Raw genomic sequence first — 10,931 nt, 5'->3', positions numbered from 1 at the left:
AGGGAAAATGTTGGGGGTATAAGGAAGGGGGAAGGCAGGGGTCAGAGTGAATATGATTAAGATACTTCAGTGTTTAACTAAAAATCATGAATAAAATAAAATTTAAAAGTAGTGTTCAGCTGGCAAGATGACTCAGTGGGCTTAAGGGGCTCACTGACACTTCAGACAATGTCAATTCCAGTCCTGGGACCTACCTGGGAGAAGGAGAGAGCTGATTCCTGCAAGTTGTCCTCTGACTTCCACATGTGCCCATGGCCAGCGTGTGCCTGCACTCACACCTACACATCAGAAACACACACAGCATAATAATAAACAAAATGAAATAGTAGCTGAAGTGTGTGTGGGGTGTGGGGGTGTGTGTGGGGTGTGGGGGGGTGGAAGTAAAAGCAAACCATGAAAGAGATTTTGTATGTGTGTGTGTGCATGCTTGTGTGAATGTGTGTGTGTGCATGCTTGTGTGTATGTGTTTGTGTGTATGTGTGTGTTTGTGTGTATATTGTGTGTGTACGTGTATGTTTGTGTGTGTATGTATGTGTGTATGTATGTATGTGCATGTATATTTGTTTGTGTGTGTTTGTTTGTGTGTGTGTGCATATACAGATACCATAGAATGTGTACGAGACCAGAGGACATCTTGCAAGAGTTGGTTCTCTCCTTCTACCATGTGGATGCCAGGAGCCAAGAGGAGGCTTGGCACTAAGTGCCTTTATCCCCTGAGCAATCTTGCCATCCCCAAAGGAGGAAGAGATCTTAATGGAGGGAGTCAGGGGAGGAAGAGGGGAATGGAATTCATGTGACATGAAGCAGAAGGGAGAATTACTTGAGGGAAGGAAAGGAACTAGCAAAAGAAGAGGAGAAGAGGGTGGGCAAGGGCAGCAGGGTAGGGGGATGGGCTGAGTGGGGAGTGTCAGGACAACACCCATCACTTCATATGTTGACTTTAAGAATTAACTTAAAACTTGTTAAAGGGGGAAAAAAGCAAATTACTTCAAGCATGATAGCATATGTCTGCAATGCCAATGTTCAGGAGGCTGAGGCAGGAAGATCAAGGAAGATCAAGAGTTCAAGGCCAGCCTGGACTACATAGTGAACCCCTATTCAAATGCGCGCGCGCACACACACACACACACACACACACACACACACGTTTGTTCAGATGTGAGACCAATGACAGATCATAGAAACAAGCCCCTCCCCCCAGGAGGCTGGGAAGACAGCTCCAACAGGAAGCATGAGGACCCCATTTTGATCCCTAAAAGGTACGTGGAAAAGCCAGGCATGGTGGTATGTGTTTAGAAACCTCAGCACTGGAAAGGTGGAGGCAGGAGGATGCCTGCACTCACTGGGCAGCCAGCCATACTGAAGTACTGAGTTTCAGGTCAATCAGATACAAGGTGAGAGGTCTGTGAGATAAGCCTTTGGGTCCAAACACTGGCTATGGAAGCGTGAAGAGCTGAGTTTGCAATGTAAGCACTCCTGTAAAAAAAAAGCAAAACAAAACAAACAAACACGGGGAGTCCACATGTATGCACCTGAGGCTCCAACACTGTGGGAAGCAAAGATGGGAAGACCTCTGGGGTTTGGTGGCTGCCAGCCTCGCTCTAGGTTCAGTGAAAGACCCTGTCTCAAAGGAATATAATGAAGGGTAACAGAGCAGGACACCTGACACCACTCTGCCTTCTATGGGGGCATAAGCATCAGGACACACACACACACACACACACACACACACACACGCACGCACACGCACGCATGCAAAGAAAGGAATAAAAAAAAGTAGATGCTGTTCTTAAGGAACAACACCCAAGGTCTTCACAAATTTGTACACACATTCCTGCCTACCTGTACCCACATACACATAGACACACAGAAAAAAGCAACTTGGATCAGATGTGGTGGCACACACCTTCAATCCCAGCACTCAGGAGGCAGAACGAATCTCTATGACTTGGAGGGCAGCCTGGTCTACAGAGCAAGTTCCAGGACTGCCAGGGCTACACAAAGAGATCCTGTCTCAACCCCCCTGCCGACATGTCCCCCACCCCATGCTCACAAAGTAGCGCATTTGCAGCTTCCTGTCCAGCTTTCAGCTCTCCTCCAGAGAGTCTTCTCTCACCAGCAGTTGTGAGCTGCTTATATACGCTTGGGGAGGGGCTTTGTGGGGCGTGTAAGCTTCATAAGTACCCTGAGCCTTGCAGGTTTCCTTAGCTTCCTTGGTCATATGAGCCTCCCTCCACCCTCCTGAAGGGAATGTTTCTATTTGGAGGACATAGCTATACAGTTCTACTCCAAGTCTCCTCTCAACCCCTTGCAAACAGTGTAGACCAGGCTCCTGGTGGCCTGTGTAGCTCAGCCCCAAGCACACATCTCAGAGAAGTCTTGGTTCATCTGTTTGCAGCACTGAACAACTATCCTTTTGTGTTCCCCACTGAGGACATTTTTGGATTCCAGAACTCCACATTCTCCTGATTTTCTGCAGCTCCCTGGCTTCTGCTTTGGCAATCTGGACACTGCATGACCTCTAAATGCTGGAGTTCCTTAGAGTTTGGTCTTTGGCCATTTTGTCTCTTCCCTGATTTTTTTAATGACTTCATCTGCTTGAATGTGCCACTCAGTCTTGGGGCTCTATTCCAAGCCAGACTTCTGCACTAAACCCTAGACCACCTTCCGCACAACCCAGGAGAAATTTTGGTACCTCAAATCTAAAGCTCTTACCTTCCTCCTCAAGTGTCTCCTCTTTGAGATGCAGTGCATTCCCTGATGCAGTGGGGAGAGAGAGAGAGAGAGAGAGAGAGAGAGAGAGAGAGAGAGAGAGAGAGAGAGAGAGAGAGAGAATGGATCCAGCCCCATGACTGTTAATCTTGATTGTCAACTTGATTAAGAGTTAGGATCACCTAGGCGACACGTTTTTAGGTGAGTCCGAAAGGGTCTTTCCGGAAAGACTTAGTGGAGGTGGGAAGACCCACTTTGAGTGTGGGAGGCACTATGGCTTCACCTGAGGCTCTGGACTAAATCAAAAAAGGAGAAAGAAAGCCGGCCGAGCACCAGTATTCCTCTCTGTTTTCTGACTGTGTATAAGCAATTGTGACCATTTCCTCATGCCTCTGCCATTAAGCTCTCTCCACCATGGTAGACTGTATCCCCTCAAACTGCGAGCCTTCCTTAAGTTGCTTCTGTTATAAAAAGCAAGGCAATCAATCCAGAGCATGGACACTTGTTGTATTTCCATGCCTGGCTTCGATCTTTCTCCTCTGTAAACCACAGGCTCTTTGCAAGGTAAGCGGCTATCCTCCGGGAGTAGGATAGCATCTGTACATTACTGGGGCTCAGTGAATATTGCTGGATGAGCTAAACCAGGGAAACTCATTAACAGTGAAACCAGCTTGAGGAGGACGCGGCTCTGCGGAGGCTGGCTTTAGGCAGCTCGCTCATCTGCTATGTGGCTTTAAGGAAGTCACTTTGGCCCTCGGTACTTTGAGGAAACCGAAGTAAAACTATCTATAAGATCTTTTCCAAATTGTAATGTTTAACCTGTTATCTATATAAGTCATGGGATTCATAAGTACACGTGTAATAATCTGTGGGTAATAAATGTCAATTACAGGGAAAGGTGAACGAGTGGCCTTGCTGGTGTTGTTTTGCTTTCTGTTCTGTGGTTTTGAGACAGGGTGCTATAATGGAGGTCTGGCTTTACAAGTGTGGGCCACCACATCTGATGCCTTGGAGGTTTAAGTTGGCAGAGGGGGGTGGGAAGCATCCTCAGTTACTCTGTGGCTATTTTACGTGTATAAATATTTTGCATGTATGCACGTGTGCACATTGCATGACATGCCTGGTGCATCAGAAGAGAGCATTTGATTCCCTGAACTGGAGTTACAGAAGGTTAGGGGACACCATGTGAGGCCTGGCAACTGACCCCTGGTCCTCTTGAAAAGCAGTAGTACGTGCTCTTAGCTGCCAAGCCAGCTGCTCCTGCTTTAATATCTGAGACAAGATCTCTCACAGAACTTAGAGCTCTCACATGAACTCCCTGACCAGCGAGCTCTCAGGGCTCTTTCCATCCTGGCCTGCAAGTGTTGGGACTATAGTATAGGTGTGGCTACTGTGCCTGGGTTTTTTTCTTTTACTTGGTTTTCTGGGATCAAACTCAGGTCTTTATGTTTGCATGGTAAGCACTTTGCTGACTGAGCCATCTCTCCAACCCTGTCCCCCAACACACTTTTTGAAACAAGGTCTCTTGTGGCTCAGGCTGATCTCTAACTCAATATGTGGGTGAAGACAAATGTGAACTTTCTATTCTTTCGTCTCTACGAGTATACTTCACTACAGTCTATTTTGAATAGTGTTTTTTTGGTTGTTTTGTTTTGTTTTGTTGTTTTTTCAAGACAGGGTTTCTCTGTATAGCCCTGGCTGTCCTGGAACTCACTCTGTAGACCAGGCTGGCCTCGAACTCAGAAATCCACCTGCCTCTGCCTCCCGAGTGCTGGGATTAAAGGCGTGCGCCACCACGCCCGGCTGAAGAGTGTGTTTTGATCTCCTAAACTCCAAGGACTGTCTCAAAGTCCACCGGACAACTCGGACTTTACCAGAACATTTTCACAATCTAAGGGGGGGGGGGCCGCGGTGTCAGTCCTCCAACAATCCAGGACAATCAAGGGTAACCTTCAACATACTCATTTAAGAGATATGGAAATCCAGGAGCATTCTTATGTTGTGTTCCGTCGGTGGGGTGCTCCACAGTGTAGTTTTCTTCAATGGTTATTAAAGTTGAGATCGCATCTCAACTCTGCAGCCTGAGTCCATAGTCAGCACCATGAGGATTAATAAACAAAAGTATTGGTGGGAGATGTGGCTCCATTGGTGGAGTGTTTGCCTAGCATGTACGAAGCCCTAAGTTCTACCCTGCATAAATCAGGCACAGGGATGTGTACCTGTAATTCCAGCATTTGGTAGATGTTAGCAGGAGGATTATCAGTTTAGGATCATCCTGGGCTAGGTGGTGGGCTCCTGAAACTCTATCACAAAACAAAAACCTTGAAGTATGCAAATCAATAAATATGCACTGTTACTGCAGCGGTATGAGGAGCCTACACCACCCCCCACCCCACCCCCACCCCCACAGTGTTGCGCTTGAAGAACTGTCTGGGTGTAATTCCCTCTAACTTGCATTTTATGGGATTCTAGTGGTCACCAACCACTCGCTGTCTTTTTTCTGCCCCACTGTCCTGCACTGGTTTAGACTTCCCTAGTTCCGCCTCCGGGAAGGGAGTGGCCTCACCAGGAGGCGTGGCCAACCCGAGAATTGGGCCTTCTTGCCTCCAGTCTGGAGCCGCCCAATCCGGAGCAGGGGGGGGGGTGTTTGAAGGAGGTCGATCACGTGACCTGGGATTTTTTTTTTTTTCACCCTCCCTTATGCCTATACCACTTCTGCTGTCCCTAGAGAGGATGTCTTGCTCCTTTTCAGGAAGTAAACTACATCGTGTGATCTTTGATGAGTTAGAAAAACGTGAAATTGTGCTTTTATTGTGGCGGAGGCAGTTTTTGCTCCTGGAGTGACGTTTTCGCCTTCTAGCCTTCCCCCCACACACTTGAGTATTTGGTCTCGTCCAGCCTGGTCCTGGGCGCGGCGGCGACGGCCGCGTCACTGGCGGGCGGGATCCCTCCGCTCTGGGGAGAGCTGCGCTGGACGGTTGAGTTGGGGTGACTGAGGAAATCCATCCGCGTCGCCGCCGCTGCCGCCTCCGCCGCGGAGGAAGACAGGACCTCCCGCGCTCCTCCAAGCGACCCCTTGGCAGAGTCCCACCACCTCAGGTACCTCCGCTGACAAAAGGAGTCCTCATCTCCCCCAGCCCCAAATTCCCACGGGTGTGTGTGTGGCAGGGGGAAGCCTCGGTTCCTTCCGTCTCCCGGGTTTGGCTCTTGGGAAACGGACGTAACTCCCCAGACCTCCCCTCCCTTCCTCTGGCCCGGTCGTTTCCAAACCCGGAAGGGGAACTGGGGGGCGGGGGGGGGGACCCTCGGCTTCAATAATGCATGCGCTCCCTGCAATATCAGTGGCAATTATTTTTAAAATCTAGACCCCCCTCTTCCCAGCCCCGCTTGCCTCTTGGTCCCTTAATAGTTGGGGGGCTAAATTCTGGGTTTCTTCTATGTCCTGTCCCGCCCCCTTTCCCCACCACCACCCTGCTGCCTGCCCCTGGGTAACAGCCCTCGTGCCCACTCGTTTCACACTCTTGCTTGCATTAGCCTTGCAGAACTCCAGAATCCTAGGAGATCCAGTTAAGGCCTCAAGGCCACCCTTGTCTTCGTCTCCACCCTACTGTCCCTTGATTCGGGCTCTGGCAGTGTTTTCTCAGTCCCGACCCCTAAACTGTAGATCTCAGCACCTTATTCTTTTTACAAATCCTTACCCAGGTCTGGCACCTAGTCGCCTGTCCCCTTCGTCCAGCTTTCTTTTGGGCAAAATGGAGGTCCTACGAGCTGAAGGGCCTGGCCCACTGCACTTCGCAGCACGGCCAGCCCGTGCCGTCCAGCTGCCAGATCTGAGGACCCTCTCTTTCCTCCTCTCACACCTGCGGAGGCGGTGGCACCCTCTTTTTTGGAGGGGGGGGGCTATGGTTGCTTTATCCCTAGAATCGAGGAGCTGCTGAGGGAACGTTGGAGGGCAATGGGGATCTAAGGGCTGGGAGCATGGCCCCGACCCAGTGTCTTCTTCCTGGCCTGTTTTCCTTCTGCCCCAGGCCTGTGTCATTGAGGCCAGGCCTGGGCTACTGTCAGCTGGAAGGAAGGGGCTTTTGTTCACAGCTGGAGTGGGGTGGTAGCTATGTCGTTGCCCCCTCCCTCATTTTGGAGGGGCATCCTCTGGCACTGGCGCAGAAAGCTGAACTTACGGAGGGGAAATATCTTCGGGGAAGAGGAACGCCCAGTGTCTGGGGGAAGTGGGAGCTGGGTGGGGGACGCCTGGGTCGTCAGAGTGCAGTGTACACGGCCAGATCGCACAGGTGTCCCGGGAAGGCAGGACGTCGGAGGCTGGAGTGGTGCCAGCTAGGCCTCGGGGGCTGCTGAACACAGAGCTGGGCTCTAGGGGTGCCTAGGGGCATCGGGCCGAGCCGCCTGGGGCCGCTCGCCGGCGCCTGGGAGAGAGCAGCTCCGCGCCCCGGGGCCAGGGGCCTCTCTTCGGAGCCCTAATTACTTCTGAGAGGCTCCCACGGGCTTTGTGCGGGCGCAGCAGGGCGGGCGACCTCGGTGCTGAAGGGACCTGGCGGCTTGGGGGTTTGCCTTCCCCGCTACTCTCGCACTGACCAGCAGCTAATGGGGTGCAGCCGGCCCGGAATGGGGATTATCCCGGGTTGAGCCGTCCCGAACCTATTAGTGCTCAATCGGCTTTTCCCAAATCCTGTAAACAGCCACCCTGGCCGGTTCTGGGTAAGAGGCGGGAGTCTAGGTCGGGCGGGGGCGATGGGGGCCGGGGGTGGGGTCACCCACCCTACAGGTCTCTGCCGCGGATGCGGTTGCCTTGGCAACGAGGCTAGGGTGGGGGCACTTCACCAATGAGGTGCTCTTAGTCCGGGTGACGGTTGCCTAGGCAACCCCACGAACAGCCTAGCTTCTCCCCTCATCCTCCCCCCCCCCATCACCACCTCTGTCTTAGCTGGGGGTGTGTGTGGAGGGTGTGCGGTGTGTGGGGGTGAATTTAAAGAGGTACCGCCCCTTTTTAAAATTAGGTGCTGGGAGGGCGGCGCCTTGTGCAGGCTGGGGCGGACGCCAGGTCTGTTTTCGAAGGGACTCCCCCCCACCCCCATCCCCAGTTCCTGCCGCCCTAGTGTCCCGCCCGGGCTGCTGTCCGAGGGAGGGGTTTCCCCTGCTCTTCCTCTTGCACTTCCCACTCCGTTTCCGGGGGCCCTGGAGGAAGATTGGGGAAGTCGTTTGTTCCTTGGCAATGTCTTTCCGTGCCGGAGACCCCAACCTTCCCTGGGTACCACGTCCTCTATTCCCCCTGCCTAGCAGATCCTTTCCTGGCCGTGTGCTTCCACCCCGCCATTCCCTGCCGCTTCCCGGGCCGTCTTGGGACCTGACGTCAGCCTTGCATTCTGCCCCCCCACCCCCCAGGCCTCGGGCCAGCGGCCAGGAGCTGCCTCCCCCAGCCCCCGTCCCGCGGCCCCCAGCCGCCCCCAACCCCGCCCCACGGGCCCGGCGCCATGAGTGAGCTGGAGCAACTGAGACAGGAGGCCGAGCAGCTCCGGAACCAGATCCGGGTGAGGGCCTGGTGGCTGTGATGGGGAGGCCGAGCCCAGCCAGGCGTGGCTTGAGTGTGCTGCTTCCCTTTGACCTGAGTAGAATGGGTTGCCTGTGGCTCGTGTGTGTCTGTCTGTCGCAGGGTGGGAGGAGAAAGGGAATCCTGGTCTCCAAATGTCTCCCGGCTCATCTTCCCCTTGTCTCCTGTTTTCTTCACTCTTTCCTTACCTCTGCACTCCTTCTTCTCTCCTTTCCCTCTCTTGCACTGCCCATCTTTTACAGGACGCCAGAAAAGCATGCGGGGATTCCACACTGACCCAGGTGAGGTGACTACAGAGCTACCCTGGGGCACTGAAGGATGGGAGGTGTTGGATGGCATTCTGCTGCTTGGGTCTCCATGTACCACCTCAGTCGCTCCGTTGTTCCAGATCACAGCTGGGCTGGACCCAGTGGGGCGAATTCAGATGAGAACACGGAGGACCCTCCGTGGACACCTGGCAAAAATCTATGCCATGCACTGGGGGACAGACTCAAGGTGCGTGGGTGGCCCCTGCTTTAGTATGTCTAGGTTCTGGGGTGATTTTATATAATGGGCAGAATGATAGCACGGGGTGTGGGGAGGACTCTCAGGTCTGGTGGGGAGAACCTGTCAGTAATTTGGGAAGACTGATTCTCAGTATCCTTAGAAGGATCATCCTGAGAGGATTTGGGGGAATGCCTCTAAAATGCTTCACTAGCCAGGGAGGGTTAGGGGGCCTCTCTTCCACACCCTGAGCTGTCTGCCACTGGCCCAACAGGCTGCTGGTCAGCGCTTCCCAGGATGGAAAACTCATCATTTGGGACAGCTACACCACTAACAAGGTAAAGCTGGTACCCAAAGTGGGTGGGGCAGGGCTGTCAGGCCCTGGCTGACTCTGACTCAGGGTGCTGCTCTCCTCTAGGTCCACGCCATCCCTCTGCGTTCCTCCTGGGTCATGACCTGTGCCTACGCCCCCTCAGGGAACTTTGTGGCCTGTGGGGGTTTGGACAACATCTGCTCCATCTATAGTCTCAAGACCAGAGAGGGCAATGTCAGGGTCAGCAGAGAGCTGCCTGGCCACACTGGTGAGTGGAGCCAGAATAGGCAAGAACATGGTCAGGGGAAGGGATGAGACGCACTGTCCTCTAAAATGCCTGACTGCAACCTCCTTTCTCCAGGGTACCTGTCATGCTGCCGCTTCCTGGACGACAACCAAATCATCACCAGCTCTGGGGACACCACCTGGTGAGGCTCTCCTGCCTTCGGGGGATCCAGGGCCCAGCAGGTGGCAGGCACACTTCTGAGCACCTAGTCTTCCCCTCTGCATGGTGGCCAAGTGGCTCCCCCACCATTTCGGATTCTTGGCCCTTTCTAGAGGGCCCTGTCAGGGTTAGGCTCATATAGTAGTTAAGCCAGGGTTTCTGTCCTCTAGTCCTTTCCTAATCCTTCCTCCTGTTGCCTCCCCAGTGCCCTGTGGGACATTGAGACAGGCCAGCAGACGGTGGGGTTTGCTGGACACAGTGGGGATGTGATGTCCCTGTCACTGGCCCCCGATGGCCGCACCTTTGTGTCAGGTGCCTGTGACGCCTCCATCAAGCTGTGGGATGTTCGGGATTCCATGTGCCGACAGACATTCATAGGTCACGAGTCGGACATCAATGCCGTGGCTGTAAGTCAGGAGGAGTATGGTGAGCTGCCCCCTGTATCCCACACCCCTGGCTTTGCTTATCATCTCTGGCCCAAATCTTGCAGTTCTTCCCCAATGGCTATGCCTTCACCACGGGATCAGATGACGCCACTTGTCGCCTCTTTGACCTGCGGGCTGATCAGGAGCTGCTCATGTATTCCCACGACAACATCATCTGCGGCATCACCTCGGTTGCCTTCTCGCGCAGCGGCCGGCTGCTGCTCGCTGGCTACGACGACTTCAACTGCAACATCTGGGATGCCATGAAGGGTGACCGTGCAGGTGAGGACTCTGGGCCCACAGAAGGCAGAGATGGGAAGTGTGGGCCAGACCAGTTCCTACATCCTTCCCTTCCTTCTCCAGGTGTCCTCGCTGGCCATGATAACCGTGTGAGCTGCCTTGGGGTCACAGATGATGGAATGGCCGTGGCTACAGGCTCCTGGGACTCCTTCCTCAAGATCTGGAACTAACCTCCCCAACCCCAGATGGGCCCAGGCAGGGAGCAGCCCTGCCCATGCCCACACTACAGGCCCGGAGCTTTGGGGCTGGGTACATGTGCCAAGCCTCCCTCCCTGGGCTACAGGGCCTCCGGTCCTGCTCCCATACCCAGGTTTGGTTCCTCTAGGGGGGGGCCCCCCACTGTGGAGATAAAAGTCGGGGATGGAATGGGGAAAGAGGAAGGGCAGGAAAGCCCTCACCCTTTGCTGCCCTGGGGCCAGGGCCTCACCCCTCTGGAGGGCCAGAGGCAGGAGGTGGAAACTCCAGGGGCTGGCTTTTTTAACTGGTTTTATTTTAATTTTTATTATATTTTCAGTTTTTCCATAAAGGAACCACTTCCAACTCTGTACCTGGTCTCCTTGCTTGCTGTCCGCCCGCCTTTCTCCAGAAAGCAGATAGGCAGTGGGTACTGGGCTCCAATGAGCGATAGCGGGTACCCCATTCTTGCTCTACATGAGGCTGAGGCCAGCATTTCCCAGATGCACCCCACCA

The 10,931-nt window shown here is 53.7% G+C and overlaps 1 protein-coding gene across 1 annotated transcript; it reads left to right on the top strand.

Annotated features, from left to right (window-relative positions):
* The first annotated feature begins 5,651 nt into the window (after nucleotides 1–5,651).
* On the top strand, nucleotides 5,652–10,786 carry Gnb2 (G protein subunit beta 2). The gene is made up of 10 exons (XM_021163129.3): nucleotides 5,652–5,811; nucleotides 8,110–8,255; nucleotides 8,518–8,556; nucleotides 8,664–8,770; nucleotides 9,033–9,096; nucleotides 9,177–9,339; nucleotides 9,433–9,499; nucleotides 9,722–9,923; nucleotides 10,007–10,223; nucleotides 10,305–10,786. The coding sequence occupies exons 2-10, from the start codon at nucleotides 8,199–8,201 to the stop codon at nucleotides 10,409–10,411; spliced, it is 1,023 nt and encodes a 340-aa protein (XP_021018788.1). The 5' UTR covers nucleotides 5,652–5,811; nucleotides 8,110–8,198; the 3' UTR covers nucleotides 10,412–10,786.
* The last annotated feature ends 145 nt before the right edge of the window (nucleotides 10,787–10,931 follow it).

This window comes from Mus caroli, unplaced genomic scaffold, assembly GCF_978045245.1.
Source record: "Mus caroli unplaced genomic scaffold, Mus_caroli_1 scaffold_4, whole genome shotgun sequence".
Lineage (NCBI taxonomy): Eukaryota > Metazoa > Chordata > Mammalia > Rodentia > Muridae > Mus > Mus caroli.
This window is presented reverse-complemented; position numbering and strand designations above follow the sequence as displayed.